This window comes from Carcharhinus amblyrhynchos, chromosome 20 (genome assembly GCF_965287045.1).
Source record: "Carcharhinus amblyrhynchos chromosome 20, sCarAmb.v2.hapA, whole genome shotgun sequence".
NCBI lineage: Eukaryota > Metazoa > Chordata > Chondrichthyes > Carcharhiniformes > Carcharhinidae > Carcharhinus > Carcharhinus amblyrhynchos.
In genome coordinates, this window is record NC_137343.1 from 36,440,394 (window position 1) to 36,459,639 (window position 19,246).

The 19,246-nt window shown below is 42.0% G+C and overlaps 1 protein-coding gene across 1 annotated transcript in view; it reads left to right on the forward strand.

Moving 5' to 3' along the window:
• Positions 1–7,370: 7,370 nt before the first annotated feature.
• The window catches only part of vsig10 (V-set and immunoglobulin domain containing 10), a 29,301-nt gene continuing 17,425 nt past the window's right edge, over positions 7,371–19,246 (forward strand). Inside the window, exons 1-5 of the mRNA XM_080208412.1 lie at positions 7,371–7,482; positions 14,364–14,648; positions 16,597–16,878; positions 17,434–17,718; positions 17,864–17,971. Coding sequence (XP_080064538.1) covers positions 7,413–7,482; positions 14,364–14,648; positions 16,597–16,878; positions 17,434–17,718; positions 17,864–17,971 — 1,030 coding nt within the window. The 5' untranslated portion in view covers positions 7,371–7,412. The remainder of the gene's footprint in view (positions 7,483–14,363; positions 14,649–16,596; positions 16,879–17,433; positions 17,719–17,863; positions 17,972–19,246) is intronic.

Sequence of the window (19,246 nt, forward strand, 5' to 3'; positions counted from 1 at the left end):
GAAAGTGGACCTGACCAAAAAATGCTACAGGTTCATCTTTGTTATTTTCTCGTGAAATAAGGAGCATAGTGAAATGACATTGCTGAGAAAACTGAATTCTCTACATCCACATTCTAGGGGAGCAGCTGCAGGGCAACTCAACCCCCAGGCTGAAGCTAAGGAGGGCTGGGCAGGTGAAGGCAAAGCCATACCATGGCCAGGCAATCTGAGCCATTAGTGAGGCAAGGTCACTGAGATCAGCAGGGCAATGTGACCCCCTCAGGGCTAAGGAGGACAAAGAAGCCTTCATATTTGTTTAAGTCAAGACAGATCAGTCAATATGAAGCAACACTCTAAAATGCAGTAAGTTGGTGAGACAAGAGGATGAAGCTAGGCAAAAAGACAGTTTGGCACTTTAAAATGTTTGAAGCATTGAGCAGTGCCCAAACTGCACATTCATCAACAATGGTAGCACAGTGGTTGGGCGGTACGGTAGCAAGTGGTTAGCCCTGCTTCACAGCTCCGGGGACCTGGGTTCAATTCCCAGCTTCGGTCACTGTATGGAGTTTGCACATTCTCCTTGTGTCTGCGTGTGTTTCCTCTGGGTGCTCCGGTTTCCTCCCACAATCCAAAGATGTGTGGGTTAGGTTGATTGGCCATGCCAAAATTGTCCTTAGTGTCCTGAGAGACATAGGTTAGGGGGATTAGTGGGTGGGGCTATGGGGGTAGGGCCTGGGTGGGACTGCGGTCAGTGCAGACCTGATGGGCCGAATGGCCTCTTTCTGTGCTATGGTGTTTCTATGGTTCCTATGACAACAACATCCACCAAAGATTTCGGTGATTTGTCTGATAATTTTAACTTGCTGATTTTCAGAGATAAATTGCCTGAAAAACCTGAACAAAATGTAGATTCTGAAATGGGAATGGAACTACAAGATTTTGCTCAAACTCACTCTTCTGCAGCTGAAGTAAAGGAAGAAACCAACCTTAAATTCCTTGATTGCTGAACATCACGACTGCACTCTGAAGAATCCAGAAGAGACCAGAATCAGAGGATCAAAGTGCTGGCAACAGATGGACTGATGAAGTGGCAGCAGTGGTGATTTTACACAGGTGAAAATAGACAGTCTTTGATGGAGATGATAAGGAAATGAAAGGTCACCTTTGGAGTTGAGTAAGAGCTAAGGTTGGCAGCGGAGTGTGTGGTGTCGAAATTTGCTGATGACACCAAGATTGGTGGAATGGCAAATTGCGCGGAGGGTGTGGAGAGTCTGCAGAAGGATCTAGATAGGCTGGGCGAATGGGCCAGGAACTGGCAAATGGAATTTAATGTTGGCAAGTGTGAAGTTGTCCACTTTGGTAGGAATAATGGTAGGAAGGACTATTACTTACATGGCGAAAAACTGCAGCACGCGATGGTGCAGAGGGACCTCGGGGTCCTTGTGCATGAGTCACAAAAACCCAGCCTGCAGGTGCAGCAGGTGGTCAGGAAGGCGAATGGGATGCTGGCCTTCATAGCGAGGGGGATTGAATATAAAAGTAGGGAGGTCTTGCTGCAACTGTACAGTGCACTGGTGAGGCCACAGCTGGAGTACTGTGTGCAGTTTTGGTCGCCGCACTTACGCAAGGATATTTTGGCCTTGGAGGGAGCGCAGAGGAGGTTTACTAGGCTGATACCGGAGTTGAGGGGGTTGAGCTATGAGGAGAGGCTGAATGGACTAGGCTTGTACTTGTTAGAGTTTAGAAGAATGAGGGGAGATCTCATTGAGACATATAAGATGATGAATGGGATGGATAGGATAGAGATGGAGAGGCTCTTCCCACTCAGAAAGGACAGTAGGACTAGAGGGCACAGCCTCAAGATAAAGGGGGGGGCGGTTTAGAACGGAGTTGAGGAGGAACTTCTTCACTCAAAGGGTGGTGAATCTCTGGAATTCTCTGCCCGTTGAAGTGGTGGAGGCTGCCTCACTAAATATATTTAAGACGCGGGTTGATAGGTTTTTGATAGGCAAGGGGATTAAGGGTTATGGGGAGAGGGCGGGAATGTGGAACTGAGACACGACAGATCAGCCATGATCTTATTGAATGGCGGGGCAGGCTTGAGGGGCTAGATGGCCTACTCCTGCTCCTATTTTTTATATTCTTATGTTCAGTTCGGCTCCATTTGAGGTGATGGCCAGGAAGACATGGAATGAAGGTGATGGTTTGTAGTGGTATGCAGTGACAGTGCCTTCAGTCTTCTCAGTGGATAACAAGAGTAAATTATAACTTGCACCAACCTGGATTTAGGACAAGCAGACCAACAGCACAGTGAATGTGGAGAGCTTGAAGAAACTGGTAGAGAAAGTGAACTCAGTATAACAATATTTGTGTGGAAGGTAATCCTATTTCTCCTGATGCCAAGGGACAGCATGTAAATGAGGAAGGTGAAGGCAAGGATAGATCCTTAGAGTATTTCAGAGATAATAGTAGCAAATAAACTATTTCTGGAAATGCTTGGATAATTGGATAGTAAAGGTGGAACCAAGGGATTGCAGTACCATTGAGTTGGGTAATCAAGATGTGTTGCAGTAGAGTGATGTGGCAAATCATGTCAAAGGCTATAGAGTGGAAAAGCATTACAATTACAGAGGATGTTTATTCAGTGCTGTGGAGGAGTGGAAATTTAATTAAAGAGATTCAAATAGGGAGCTGCAGGTAAAATAGGTGTGGATTTATGCGTTCAAGGGCCTTGCAGGAAAGGGAAGTTGTACATGGTGCAATAGTTTATAAAGACAGAGGGGAAGAAGATGATTTTGTTTGAAGAAGTAGGTAATGGGAATTTTGAATAGCAGTGATCAGAGATGATTTTCTGTTCAAGATCATAGGAATAGAGAAGCCATGGTTGAGGGGGTGAGTATGATATAAGTAGAAGAGTTAATACAGAGTGAGTATTTGAAGGGGGATTTGAAATCAGTGCAGAGAGATCAAAATGAATTGAAGTGGAGATTGAAATCATGGGGCTGATGACTCACTGTACAGTGCCTAAGGGGAATGGTGGCAAAATATTTTTGGGAGAGGCTGGTGATGGGGCAGTAAAATATTTTAAAGTAAGCATTTGGAAAAAGTGTGTGGTGTTCAAAGGAGTAATTAAATTGACTTCAATTTTCTCACACCTTATTGCATCTTCATTCACAAGGCAAATACTGCAAATGCAGGAAACCTGAAACTAAAACAAAACACTGAAAACAAAGTCAGTTACCTTCTAGGGAGAGAAGAGACCTACATGTTACCCCTCAGCAGTTTGATGTATTTTTGTTAGCCAAAGACACACAGCTCTCCCTCAGCACCTACTGCTCCCACCTCCTCTGCATCTCCACTGCTTCCGATTTGTTATACCACTTGTCTGACATCCAGTTCTGGATAAGCTGGTGTTTCCTCCAACTAAATGTTTGGAAGACTGATGCTGATGCCTTTCGTCCCATTTACAAAATATGTTCTCTAGCCACCTATCCCATTCTGCTCTCTGGTACTGTCTGAACCAGGTGATTTGCAACCTTGGCTTCCTAGTTGATCTCAAGATGAACTCAAGGCCATATCTGATCCATCATGAAGAATATCTACTTCAGTCTTAGAGCGAAGCAGTGGCGTAGTGGTAACATCACTGGACCAGTAATCCAGAGGCACAGGCTAATGCTCTGGAGACACAAGATTGAGTTCTACCATGGCAGCTTATGAAATTAAAAATCAGTTAATGAATCTGGAAACACTAATCTCAGTAATATGGATCACAAAACCATTGTTGATTGTTGTAAAAACCTATCTGTTTCACCAATGTCCTTCGGAGAAAGAAATCTGTCAACTTTACGTGTCACTCTAACTCCAGATCCGCAGCGATGTGGTTGACTCTTAAATGCCCTCTGAAATAGCCTAGCAAGCCACTCAGTTGCATCAAACTGCAACAAAAAAATGAAACCAAATGAATCATCCAGCATTGACCAAAGCACTGGGAACTACAATATCACACCCAGCCCATCGCCCTTTCTAAGTCCTCCTCACTTCTCAAGGTTTGTGCCAAAATTGGGAGAGCTATTTTACAGATTAATCACACAGCAGCTTGACAATTCCATTAAGATGACTATATCTTCCAGACAATTTCCCAGACACCATCATCTGCGTCCCTGGGTATGTCACTGCAGACTGACAGGACAGGACCAGCAGAGATCAGTAGGGAGTTCCTTCCACAGTCCAAAGGTGTGCGGGTTAGGTGGATTGGCTGTGCTAAATGTCCCCTTAGTGTCAGGGAGACTAGCTAGGGGTTGTGGGGATAGGATTAGTATCATTCGAATTAGTATAATTCGGATGTTAGAGGGAGGTTTTTCACACAGAGGGTTCTGGGGGTATGGAATGCTCTGCCAAGCAAGGTGGTGGAGGCAGGCATGCTGAAGTTGTTTAAGAGTTACTTAGATAGGCACATGAGTGGGATGGAGATGGAAGGATATAGGAGACTGTTTTAAATAAGGTTCAGGAGCCTTGGGACATCCCTGGGAATCAATTGATTCCTATGGACCTTCCAACATATTTTCTGGCTCACTTGTTTTACTTTTGAGCTTCTGGGGATTCCCTTGAATGTTTGTATAAGGATGTGCATGTTATTGACGTTTTTTTCTTTAAATCCACAGGTGCTTCGGTCCGCCTTGTTGTCCAACAAGGGGCATACACGCGGTGGGTCGTACGAGGGCTGCTCTTGGATATTTCGAGAGTAGCCTAGTGCTTTACGTTGTATGCTTAAACTGGACCAGAATGTGGGCAACATGACAGCTCAGTGACTATCACTGTTTGCTGTGCAGACACATGGATTTGGGCCGGTGTCTGTGGGAGTTTGCGCATTCTCCCCGTGCTTGTGTGGGTTTTCTCCGGGTGCTCCGGTTTCCTCCCACACCCCAAAGATGTGCTCTTAGGCTGACTGGTGTAATAAATTGTCCCTAAATTAGTCTTCCCTCAATGTGGAATGCCATAAGCATAGACAAGGGTCATGGGTGGAGAGGGGACTCATAATGTTAAAATGGCGGCGCCGGCTCATTGGGCCGAAGGGCCTGTTTTCCATGCTGTGTTGTTCTTTGTTCTTTGATTGGATGGGATTGTGGTTGGTGCAGACTTGATGGGCCAAATGGCCTCTTTTCTGCACTGTAGGATTCTATAATTCTATAAGACAACTCACCACCACCTTCTCAAGGACAACTAGGGATGAGTAATTAAAAATGCTGGCTGAACCAGCAACGGTCATGTCCCATGAAATAATAAAGAAAAGCTTCTATAACATTGTGTTTCTCTAATGTCTCAGCGTACCTACAGCCAAAACCTTCCATGCCTTTTCTTATCTGTTAACTCAACTATTCCAATGTTCTCCTGGCCTGTGGACCACATTGCAGCTTCCATCACCTTCACTGCCTATATCCTAACTCACAGTAAGTCCCTTTCAACTACCATCTCTGTGCTCAGTGACCTACACTGACCTTCTATGTGATGGTGCCTCAATTTCCATATTCTCATCAATAAGTCAAAATGATTTAAAATCATATGACTGCTTTGATTTAAAATCAGACCATTTATTGACAAACTTCCCCCACCTCTGCTGGTGTCACATTTCACATTGCTGAACATACCAAAGGGCCACACATTATTTCTCAATTATACATCAGAACCTCAAGCACCCATTTTAGTTCCAGTTTACAGGACAATGTACTTGTGGAATCATATCAGTATTATCTAAAAGAACGTTAGGAGATAAGCAGAGTACACTTCGAAAACTTAATTCATTATCGAAGGTCAGATAACATACTTGAAATTGTAGCTGGCAGTGGAATGATTGTTAGGATAGGAATTTTTTTAAAATGTTTTACTCCATTCGTGAAGTTAAAAAGCCAATGCAGAGTGGACCAGGCAAGCCCTTGGGGTAGAACAGTGGTCAGCACCACTGCCTCACAGCAGCAGGAATCCAGGTTCAATTCGTGGTTTCGTTCACTGTCTGTGCAGAGACTGCATGTTCTCCCTGTGTCTGCGTGGGTTTCCTCCCACAGTCTTCTCCGGGTGCTCTGGTTTCCTCCCACAGTCTGAAAGATGTGCTGGTTAGGTGCTTTGGCCATGCTAAATTCTCCCTCAGTGTACTTGAATAGGCACCTGAGTATAGCGACTAGGGGATTTTCACAGTAACTTCATTGAAATGTTGTGACACAAATAAATAAACTTTAAACTTGATCCATTTTTTTGCTTGCTCCAAAGACCAATTCAAATTGAATCTGATCCATAGTCCCCACAAGAGAGATATACAAAATCCAAGCTGACAATAAAGGACATTGCAGCTCACCTTGGGCTTGATCTTGGACAAAAACTCAGGTTCAATTCCGACCGTGGGTGACTGTCTATGGATTATGCATATTCTCCCGTATGTCTGTGAGTTTCCCCAGGTGCTCTGATTTCCCCTCCACAGTCCCAAGATGTGCAGGTTAGGTTGATCAGCCATGCAAAATTGTCCCAGGGGATTAGTGGGTAAATATGTAGCATTAAGGGGAGAAGGCCTGGTTGGGATTGTTGTCAGTGCAGGCTCAATGGGCTGAATGGCCGCCTTCTGCACTGCAGAATATTTATGATTCTATTTCTAAAGTAAAGTTTCTAAAGTTTAGTTATTAGTCACAAATAGGCTTACATTAACACTGCAATGAAGTTATTGTGAAAATCCCCTAGTTGCCACACTCTGGCATCTGTTTGGGTACAGTGAGGGAGAATTTAGCATGGCCAGCACGTCTTTTGGACTGTGGGAGGAAGCCGGAGCACCTGGAGGAAACCCACGCAGACACGGGGAGAACATGCAGATTCTGCAGAGGCAGTGGCCCAAGTCAGGAATCGAACCTGGATCCCTGGCGCTGAGAGGCAGCAGTGCTAACCATTGTGCCACCATCTGTCAAAGAGCATGAATATAATTATTGCTTTTTTGTGTGATGGTCATTTTGGAATGATTGTAACGTTCTCACAGATTTATGAATAAAGTATATTTTTGGAAAAAAAAGAAAGTTGTGGCAGGAGGTGGTGTTCACCTGGGCGGGGTGTTCACCTGGGCAAGGAGTTTACCTGGGTGAGGTGTTTACCTGGGTAGAGTGTTCATCTGGGCAGGGTGTTTGCCTGGGCAGAGTGTTTACCCGGGTGGGGTGTTCATCTGGGCGGGCTGTTTACCTGGGAAGACTGTTCATCTGGGTGGAGTGTTTACCTGGGCAGAGTGTTCATCTGGGTGGGGTGTTTACCTGGGCGGGGTGTTCAGTAGCGGCTCCCTCTCGAGCGCAGCTTACCTGTGCCCGCAGGTGTGCCGGGATGAGGTGTGCCGCGCGTGCGTACACGCGCTAGCAGGAAGTGCGAAAGGTTATTGTCCTCGCACAGAAGTTGCTCAGCCTGCCAGCACAATGGGCTGCAGCAACTACCTGCAGCTCACTGTTCTCTTCTCTCTAACCTTGTGTACTCTGGTCGCAGCAGGTGAGGGGGTTTGTTTAAATATGATTCATTTTACAATGTAAACTAATCGAGCACTCGACGTGGTTTCTTTTTAAAAGAGTTGTTTGTGTGTGTTTCTACCTATTGTGCGGCGAGTCAGCCTTCGACATGTTTGTGCAGTTTGTTTTTGCATTTTGTTTACCTGTACTACTCCCTGACAGTGTTTATACTTAGCGTTTTCCACTCGTTAAAACAGTATTGATAATGAATGTTTTACTGACTGGGGGGGGGGGGGTCAATTATATTTATCACGTCCTCAGTAGCAGAAAGAGGCTTTTATTTTAAAGGTAAAACATATATTGCTTGGTGTTGTTAGAGAGTCAACTTTATATCAATGCGAGATGGTTCTAACTGCTGTCGCTCTAACGTGTTTTTAATTCTATTTAAAGCCATAAGAAGTCTCTCTCTTCTCCCACCCAGCGCATGTTGCTGTGACGGCCTAATTGTAATGAACCTTTCTATTGCGCCTCTAGCAATCCTCCGTGTGGGTGGATATTACAGGCAAACTGTGTTCAGCAGTTTTTTTTCCCCCTGGTGTGTTTGAGGTCGTAATTTAGATTTCCCTGATCACGCAAGACAGATTTGCCAATTTGTATAAAATCTTGATGCCACTTATCTAAATGTTTCCAGAGTTTTTAAACTTTCAGATAAAAGAGTCTACAACCACCACTCTTCATGTTGAGGACACAAATGTATGAAGAACTTCCTGATATCTGTTCTGAAAGTAATCTTGTTCAGTTTAAACTGTATCCCTAGCGTTTGTTCGTTTTTATAATATTTTTACGGTTTATTTTAATTTGTTTTTTTGATATCTTCATTTAAAATTGCATTCTTGCCCATCAGCCCAAACTTCTCCATTCAAATCCTTTGGATTGGAATTCAGCCTAGTGGATTCTCTCTCTGCTACTTCCAGATTGGATGCAGTATTCAAAGTATGAACTTGAGGAGGATGCTATAATGCTAGATTATTACCAGCTCTTGCTGGTAATGGTGGTTGGGTTGCCAGGTTCTCCTTTCTCTGTCCACACTTGGCTTCAGCTTGATTTCAGTGATGAAACGCAAGGTGTTCAGCTCCTTAAAGGCAAAATCCTCTGGATGCTAGAATCTGAAACAAAAGCAGAAAATGCTGGAAAATCTCAGCAGGTCTGACAATACCTGTGGCCCTCGAAGGGTCATCGAGATTGAAAACGTTGGCTCTGTTCTCTCCCTGCAAGTGCTATCAGACCTGCTGAGATTTTGTAGCACTTTCTGTTTTAGCATTCAGCTCCTTTCTGGATGCTTTTTCTCCACTTCAGGCTGTCTTGAGCCAGCGATTTCCAGGTATCAATGGGATGTTGCACTTTTTCAAGGAGGCCTGAGGATGTCCTTTGAAGCATTTCTTCTGCCCTCTTGGGGCTTGCTTGCCATGTTGAAGCTCTGAGTTGCACACTTGTTTTGGAAGTCTGATATCAGGCATGCTGATGATGTGGCCCGCCCAGGTCAGTGGTTCAATGCTGGGGATTTGGTCTGAGCAAAAACATTAATGTTGGTGTTCCTATTCTGCGAATGGATTTGCAGGATCTTGTGGATGCAGCACTGGTGGTGCTTCTCCAGAATTTTGCAGTGCCTGCTGTACATAGTCCACCTCTGTGAATCATATAGAAGGGCAGGTATCAGTACTGCTCTGTCAACTATGAGCTAGAAGCTGGGCCTGAGATCCTGACCTTCAAACACCCACTTCCTCAGATGACTGAAGGCTGTGTTGGCACATAGGCAGTATTGATGTCTGTGCTTGTTGACAAAAGGCTCCCAAGGTATGGAAAGTGGTCCATTTTGTCCAAGGTCTTGTCATGGATTTTGATAAGTGGGGGGCAGTGCTGTATGCTGGGGACAGGTTCATTGAGGATCTTCACCTTACAGATGTCTCGTGTAAGGCCTATGCTTTCATATGCCTTAGTGAAGGTGTTAACAATGGCTTGTAGCTCAGCCTCCAAGTGTGCGCTAATGCAAGCACTGCCTGGTTTACAGGTCCCACAAAGGTACACTATAGCTCTCTGAACTCCATGAGTTGGTTGAGAGTCTCTCTGTCAACTTCATCTACAGTTATTTCAGCACTGTTCCTGAAGTATGCTTGTTGTTTTTATCCAACTGTGTTATTTTATGTTTTGTCATGACTAAATTTCATGAGCTGTTCTACCCACATGTAAACGTTTTATGTACTTTCTGAAGTGGTACTGCTGATTCTAGTGCATTCCCTCCCAACATATATGCGTGCGCACAATTTTGATGTATGCAAATTTACAGTGTCTGAATCAAAATCACATGTAAGTTGGAAAGTATAGTGATTTTGCAGTGAATCTAAAGGCACCTTGCTCTCTACCTTCCCATTTCTGACACAACTTTTTAACAAGTATTGGTTGGCTTATCATTTTTAGCAATTTCTAATCTGTTCTGGGTTTAAACAGACTAGGACTAGCCAGGTCCACAATCTGGCCTGTGCTAAGTTGTTGACCTGGGCAATGGCAATGGCAAAGCAGCAATACAGTTACCACTGGGACAGAAGGATGGCTGAGTTCCTCCAGTCTTACGTTTGTCTCAACCAGTCACTGAATTAGTACAGAATATAATTTTTTTTAAACTGGCCAAAAATGAATAAAACTGCCACATTGGCAATAAACAGTTATAGATTACTTTCTTTCTCCACAATGCTGCCTGACCTGCTGAGATTTTCCAGCATTTTGTGTTTTTATTACAGATGATCATTTTACTGACCACCCCCATACTATGTACGTGTGTCCTTCAGTCCTCCATGGGTAGTGGAGGCGGGATGCCTCGCATCCTTTAAAAAGTACCTAGATGAGTACTTGGCACACCATATCATTCAAGGTTATGGGCCAAATGCTGGCAAGTGGGATTAGGTGGGCAGGTCAGGACATTTCATGCTTTAGTACAGGCTCAATGGGCTGAGGGCCTCTTCTGCACTGTGGTATTCTGTGAATTGCTTTAACCTCCCCTTTTCTCATTCAGTTTGACCATCCTATCTTTGGCCTCTCTCACAATTGGAACAGATCCCTAGTGGAAACTAATAACAAAAGCTCATATTTGCCCTGTAGCCATTGGGCCAAAGATCAATGTCACTGAATTCAATTCTTGGCTGTATCCATTTCTTTTAAATGGCAAAGATTACTGCTGAGTAATTGTAGGGTGCTCTGTCATCTAATGGAGAAGATTTTTAAAAAATGATTTACGACAACAGCATGTTGTGGAAAACAGTAATCAGTGGGATGGGGGGGCTAGTGAGAATAGAAAGGATCTGTATCCTCTGTGTTCACCCATTTATTGCCAGCTAAATCAAGTTTTATATTTCAAACTTGATAGTCTTTAATTTTCATCCTACTCCCCAAATAGACCTTCACTATCTTAGCTATTTACGTATTATTTATCTATTTCTTTACCATCATTGCCCTTCATTTCCACTTGTTGACTGAAATGATGAGATCAGCCCACTGATTTTATTTTGTGATTTTTTGACTTTTTACTTTCCACCTTTTTTGCTTGATTCTACCAACATGCTTTCTCACTTTGTCACTTCTCAATTCTGAAGAGGGGCCAAGTTGAATTATTGACTGGTCTAGCCACAGATGTTGGCTGACCTGCATTTCCCGTCTTTTCTATTTATTGTTTGATTTCCAACACACCACCTTTTATTAAAAATGCTTATAAGTAATTTGTGCTTAATATTGGTGAGTAATCATTCCTTTTATTATGAACACCAGGGATTATCAACGTGTTGGCTTCTGAGACCTCATTTAAAAAAAATTATTTAGTTAACAATTTTTCATTTTGCTTACAACTTTGCCACTTTACCTTCCAGTCTTTGCAGTTCTTGGGCTGAGATTCTGTTTTACTTCCACACTTCAATTGACAAGAAACATTTAGCATTATTCTTCCCAATATGCTAGCCGTTTGTACCTAAAATGAGCATGAAAATGCACTTTTTTACTCTTTGTTCATTTATTCATTCATGGGACATGAGCATCACTGGCTGGTGAGTATTTATTGACCATCCCTAGTTGCCCTAGGTGGGCAGTTGAGAGTCAATTACGTTGCTGTGGCTCTGGAGTCACATGTAGGCCAGACCAGGTAAGGACGGCAGAATTCCTTCCCTAAAGGACATTAGTGAACCAGATGGTTTTTTTCCCAACAATTGACAAGGGTTATCAATAGGTTCTTAATTCCATTTTTTTTTATTGAATTCAAATTCCACTATTTCAGGAGATAGTAACTCAGTTGTTGGTAGGACGGTGAGAGTGAAACCACATTGGGGAACCAAGGAGAAATTAAATCACAAAGGAAACGTGGAGTGTTTTGTCAACTGATTTGACAAAATCACTTGTGTTCCTGGGAAGGAAGAGATGAAGCTTTAAGTCATGGTCTCTCTCGCTCTTGATTCTCAATGCCATTTCTTCCGCAAGAACTCAGCATCTTATAGTACCACATCCTCTTCCCTTTCTAGGACAGTGGTTCCCAAATTTTTATATTTCATGGCATACCTCACCTCAAGGGGTTTTTTTTTCTCTATCTTCTTCCCATACTAGGAAGTTTGTTTTTAACTTCTTCCTGTCCTTGCGCCTGTTTTGCTTTTAAACTTTCCCTGACTCTCTCGCTTGGTTTTTTTGCTCACGCACAAGGGACCCTTATAAGAACATAAGAACATAAGAAATAGGAGCAGGAGTAGGCCATCTAGCCCTTCGAGCCTGCCCCGCCATTCAATAAGATCATGGCTGATCTGTCGCTGCTCAGTTCCACTTTCCCGCTTTCTCCCCATAACCCTTAATCCCCTCTCTTATCAAAAACCCATCAACCCACGTCTTAAAAATATTTAGCGAGGCAGCCTCCACCACTTCAACGGGCAGAGAATTCCAGAGATTCACCACCCTTTGAGTGAAGAAGTTCCTCCTCAACTCCGTTCTAAACCGCCCCCCTTTTATCTTGAGGCTGTGCCCCCTAGTCCTGCTGTCTTTTTTGAGCGGGAAGAGTCTCTCCACCTCTATCCTATCCATCCCATTCATCATCTTATACGTCTCAATGAGATCTCCCCTCATTCTTCTAAACTCTAACGAGTACAAGCCCAGTTTATTCAGCCTCTCCTCATAGCTCAACCCCCTCAACTCCGGTATCAGCCTAGTAAACCTCCTCTGCACTCCCTCCAAGGCCAAAATATCTTTGCGCAGGTGCGGCGCCCAAAACTGCACACAGTACTCCAGCTGCGGCCTCACCAATGCCCTATACAGCTGCAGCAAGACCTCCCTACTTTTATATTCAATCCCCCTCGCTATGAAGGCCAGCATCCCATTCGCCTTCCTGACCACCTGCTGCACCTGCAAGCTGGGTTTTTGCGACTCATGCACAAGGACCCCGAGGTCCCTCTGCACCGTTGCCTGCTGCAGTTTTTCGCCACGTAAGTAATAGTCCTTCCTACCATTCTTCCTACCAAAGTGGACCACCTCACACTTGCCAACATTAAATTCCATTTGCCATTTCCTGGCCCATTCGCCCAGCCTATCTAGATCCTTCTGCAGACTCTCCACACCCTCTGCACAATTTGCCGTTCCCCCAATCTTGGTGTCATCAGCAAATTTCGACACCCTACACTCAGTTCCCTCCTCCAGATCATCTATATAAATGGTAAAAAGCTGAGGTCTTCAGCACCAAGTCCCATTGGTCATCTGTATGGGCCCGACCAATATAAAAAGTCTAAGCCACAGTTGTGCAGCTCTTTCCCAGCTGGTGCATGCAGGAGAGGCCCAAGCTTCATCAGATCTTAGAGATGCCATCTATAGAGCTGAAGATGAAGATTAATTTTCATTTAATTACATAAATTTTGAATTTTTTTTTAATGGCACACTTGGTGGGTGCCTTCTTGGCACACCGAATTATTGTTTTAAGGTATTCCTTTGCAGGTTACATCCAAACAGCAACAGACACCTTTTGTCAGATGTGTTCATTGGCTTTTTTTTTCACTTCCTTCTGCTTATCTTTCCATTCTTCAACCAGAACTGCGTGGACCTTGGCTCCGATTCACTCTCTTTGAACAGAATCCCAAAATTGACAAGGCATATCAGCTGCCAATTATCCAAACTCAAATTTTGATTGGTCCATCATCAGGCCAACCATTTTTTTTTTCCTCCATGTTCTTTTAGCAAACTCTTTGAAATCACCTTGTGGATTCTTAGGGGAATGTGGACCCTGATTGAAAATCCAGGATGTGCATAGCCTTGGAGAAGCTAAGAATGGTTAACTATGTCACTGCTCACCTCAACATGAATTCTTAACTTTTTTTAAGAAAATTACTGCTATCTTGTATACTAGGTTTTACAATGAGAAAAGGCAATGATGTTACCATCAGCAAGAAAGTCTTAAATCTGAGAGATTTAACCCTACCCCATTTAAACAGAGGTTGTTTATAAACTGAATTGGGGGAGGTCTGAATTTTAGCCCCAGCCGCCTTATAGACCATATGTGATTTTCACTTTGTAAACTTTTCCCCAAATTTCAGCCTTCATGAATATACATGAGCATAGTACCACAATTTTACCTTATCACTCTTTTGCCCTATATCACTTGATTACCATCACATTTATTCCAAAATTTAGTAGTAATGTGGCCGTCTACCTTGCTGATCCCGACTGATTTTCTTATAAAGGTGACATTCCCATAGTCATAACGCTGCTAATTTGATCAAATGATCCAAACATATTATACACAATCTTAGTAAGAATCTATGTTAAACAATCAGAGTGTGCATTTATTTAGCAGTTAGTGCTGTTACCAATGTGGTGTTACTTTGGCTTCTGACTAAAATGTGCTTTTTGCACTGGCAGATGATGCTGAGAAATTTACCATTACCATTAGTCCTGGAGAAGAGTTGCCAAATAAAACAATGTATATAATCAAACACAAAAACGTCTCCTTCAGCTGCTCAAGCATGTTGCAACAAAAGCTGAACATATCATGGATCTTTGCTCGTCCAGATACAAATCAGGAAGTCTTTACAAGTGTTGTGGGGAACCATACAGAATTTACACTTTTCAATGTAGATTATGACAACCAGGGGAATTATACTTGCTCAAAAAACTTCAGCGATACCAAGGAAGTCCTTGTCTATTGTAAGTAACATTTACGCTTACTTTGTAATATCTGAGATAACTTTTACTAATGGCAGAGCAACATTTTTCAAGTTTTGGAAATTGGCATGTAGTTAAATACAAGTATTCTAAATTTATTGATTCTGCCATTTCAAACTATTACCTTTCTTATCAGTAAGTCTTCATTAATATGAGAAGTTTAAACAAAAACCATTTATTACATTTTTGACTTTGCTTAGTGTTAGAATTTTGATTTATTGTTATCACATATTAGCACGCAGTGAAAATTGTTGTTTCTTGCATGCTATGCAGACAAAACCTACTGTTCATAGAGAAGGAAAGGAGAGTGTAGTGTTACAGTCATTGCTAGGGTGTAGAGAAAGATCAACTTAGTGCAAGGTAGGTCCATCAAAAGTCTGACAGCAGTAGGGAAGAAGCTGTTCTTGAGTCAGTTGGTATGTGACCTCAGACTTTTGTATCTTTTTCTCGATGGAAGAGAGAATGTCTGGGATGCATGGGGTCTTTGTTTATGCTGGCTGCTTTGCCGAGGCAGCGGGAAGTGTAGGCAGAGTCAATGCCACTGATAAAGTTTAGATCGATTCCTGCATTAGAGGAGCCAGAAAAATCCTTGGTTTAAATCACTGAGTGATACCTGGAGTGACTTTCAACAAAGGGTGTGTGGGAGTACAGATCCAGTGGGGAATTATGTTTGGGGATTCCCGACATTCTCCTTATTTTCACAAATACTTTGAACTTTGGAGCACTTTGAAGCCAGCTGTGAGGTTGCTGAGGCATCAGGCAGGTGGCCAAATGAGAATAGATAGTGAGAGGGTGAAACCCTACAGCAAAAAAAATGCATTTAATGGCTCTGAGTGGTACAAAATAAGCAGGCTAAGTAAAAATGTTACCCATGTTAAATTGAGGTGTATTTGCATAAATGTTTATATCCTTTTGAGTGTAGGACATTGATGGGATATCCGGTTTCAAGGCGATTTAGTTGAAGCATTTAACATGATAAAGGGATTCAATTCAATAGCTACAGTGAAACTCTTTCTTGTGATGGGTAGTATCCTAGAATTAGAACTTGGTAATTTTTGAGTGAAATAGGGAAGCAACATTACAGACAGGCATTGCCAATGTGGAACACATACTCTATAAAATTCTCTGGATATTGTCAAGTGAAACTTTTAAAACTGAAGTTTGTTGATTTTTTTTTTGTTGTTGAGTAACGGTAGTGAGGACAATGTTCCCCTTGGGCTGTTCCCAGGCGGTGCAGCAACCTGACAGGCCTCTTGCACAAGCCAGCCCCCATAAGTTACCATGCAAGAAAAACAAATAGTGCACTCAGAAGAAATTAGAGGGTGGGTTGATCAAGGGATATGGATCAAAGGTGGAATTCCCTTGCTAAACATCTGCCTTTCATCTCTTTTTAAGAAGCTCCTTAAAACCCAAATCTTGGATGAAGCTTTGATCACCTCTTTAAGTGGCTCTGTCAAATTTTATTTGATAGTTCTCCTATGAAGTCAACATGGCTTCTGTGGGATTTTCACAGCAGCAGGACTGGATAATTCCAGCCACAAGAGAGGACAGAGTTCTGGCCAATGACTTCAATAGTTTCAGATCTTAGTTGCTTCCTGATTTTCCTTCTGGGTCTTTTGAATAGATGTATTTCACATTCTGATCCATTTTGGAATATTCTCTTTTTGATATTATTTACTTACTGTATGTATAGCATTCAGCACTAGTCAAAGATTTGGCTGAGCGCTAAATTCTCCATGCTCACTGGCAGTGGTAGCAGGGCATGCAAGACCAGAGAATTCTGGCCACGGGTCTGAAAGGTTCTAAAAGGGAAGATATGCCCTTGCAAGCATGAATAGCATTTTTTTCATTCAACAAACTTCAGTACACCAATTTAGGTACTGTGAAGGATGAGATAGTATGCTTTGACATTTTAATGTTCATTTTTCAGATCCACCAAAGGGGTCTCCAATGTGCCATGCAGAATTTCTTAATGATAACATGCAACTATTTTGTTCTTGGACCGAAGGATATCCCTATCCCACATTTGCTTGGTCAAGTGAGAATCAGGAAATGGGTCCTAATGATCATCCAAATGGGCTACCAGGGTCAAATGATACCAACGTACTACAAGTTAAAGGGTCAACGGTACATGATGGTCAAATGTTTAAATGTGTGGGTCATCACATTGCATATGAACAAAGGATGGAGCAATCATGCTCATTGACATTGAGTAAGTAAAATATTATTCAGTGTGCCATTAGAAGCTGAAACATTAATGAGAAGTTAGTACAATATTTTAGCTTTTTTAAAAAAAGTCATGTTTGTAATGGTTCAAGTCATAAATTCTTAAAATAGCTTTGGAGCAAGTGCTTGATAAAACAGTATGTAGCTGTTAACACACTTCACATGAAATTGGAAGAGTAAATACAGAACTGAGGACCTCAAGGCCACTGTGCAGATGCACATGTTTTGCTTTGGTGTTGAAGCAGTCCTGATTGAATGGAGTTTTTTTTTCAATAGCCATGCACTGTTGCCTACACACAATGTGATGGGTATTTTGCTGAATGTGTAATGTCCCGTATCACAGTATATTGAGTGTAAAAGAAACGGAAACCAATCAGCCGTTAAGAATAACTTATAGTGCCAATATGATGCACAGATATCAAACTGCAGTCTCTTACCTAATCTGTTTATTAAACATTAATGCAGGCAGCCTGACTGAGGCGAGGAAGAACAATCACAAGCATTGGGTGTTGCATGGAACATAACTCTTATTTCATTTCAGAGGCTCCGCTTCCTGAGTCACAACCTCTTGTAACTGGATACGTAGGGAAGAATACAACTTTGACTTGTCACAGTAAGGAAGGAAATCCACCTCCCAAATTAACCTGGTGGAGAAACAATGACACTGAAATTTTCTCCAACGCCAAATATGTAATCTCACAAGAAGGTGTTGTTTCAAGCTTGACAATATTGATGGCCTCAAAAGACCAGGATGAAGGAAGATACATTTGCAAGAGTGAGAATCCTCTGGGGATTAAAGAAGTAGAAATATGGGTCTCCTTTAACAGTGAGTAATTTCCTGAAACTCTTCTTTCCTGAAAATAAACAATTTTGGTTGCTGCTATGCTCGAGGAATAAAATTGTTTTACAAAATCTTGCACATTGTCTTTTAAATTTGAATTATTTTGTATGTTTTTCCTCTATACAAACAGCTAAAATCATTTCTGGATTGGTTGGAGGAATTACTGTCTTTTTACTAGTAAGCGCTGCAGCAATTCTTGGACTTATTCTGCACAGGAACTGGGACAAACTCATCACCAGTAAGTATGGAGTGCAGTTTCAACAGCAATTCTTCAGCAGTATGGCATAGGGATAATTATTCCAGTGGAATTTCAGTAAAACATCATTGTTTGCAAAATTTCCATACTACGTCCAGTTGAACCTGAGTATTCAGAGTGGTAATTTATAAGTGTTATCCTGCTTGGTTTATTCTGCTTAGGGAGGCCATTCTGAGTTTGTCTTGTTATTGCTTGGTAAAGTGTAGCACCACTCTTCTTGGCTTTTCATACATGTCAGCAAGATGTTAGTCTTTTGTGCTTTGCAATGTAATTCAAAGGCCACTTTTGGTAGTTAGTTTTTTGTTTGTTAAAGCTTTAGTTTTAAATACGTTTGAGGACATTTCTTTGTTAGCTGATCTTTGTACTTTACAATGGGTTTAAAGCCCCATATACTGATTTCTAATTTCATAGCTATCGTTAGGCTCAAACTGTAAATCAGTAACTTTCTTCTGTTTTAATAATACAGTCCACTCTTGCATGTTTAAGAGTAATGATGAGAAATTTGTTTCTTTTGGTCTTGCTGCTTATACAGTCTTGCAGTATTGCATGACAAACTTCCCATATACTTCAGCTTGTCTGTTAGCAGGTCTGTACTCTGCCATTGGTGCTCTTTGTATGAAATAATTTGAGTTTGAAGACTTTTCATCATTTTATATTGTAATATTAATAACATTGAAACATTTTGTTTTGGCATCAAGGCATAGTGGTTTTAGTTTTTCAAGTTAACACATCAGTATGCTAAAGAAAAATCTGGGAATACTGTATGTAATTATTCTGATTGCAATTGTGAACATTTCAGAGTTGTGAAATATGATAGCAGCAAGAATTTTTTAGATGTGACTATTTCTTCACATTCCCTCATCCCGACCTCCACCAATCTGCAAGAACGATATACAACGTTGAAGTGTTAGCAGAGTTTTTATCCTTTTATCTCTTGGAATAGAATAACTTTACAATTTTCTTCCTTCCAACCTGATGTGGTAGGAAGGCATTCATGTAAATCAATGATGACGCAACTTTGTTAATTTTGTCTGACTGTTAGCTTTAGCGATAGTTCCTATAGCCAGCAAACGAAAACGTTCATTTTGGCTTGTTAAGTTATATTGGGATTCTGCTATTCAGTCCATGTTGTTAGCCTTCCAGTAAGTAATCTTACGGTTGATGCAGATTGACTGGGGCTTTGTCCTTCTTGTATGGAAAATGGTTCTTATGACATTTGCACAAATCAAATTTCGTCTGTTCTTGGTCCTACTGTGA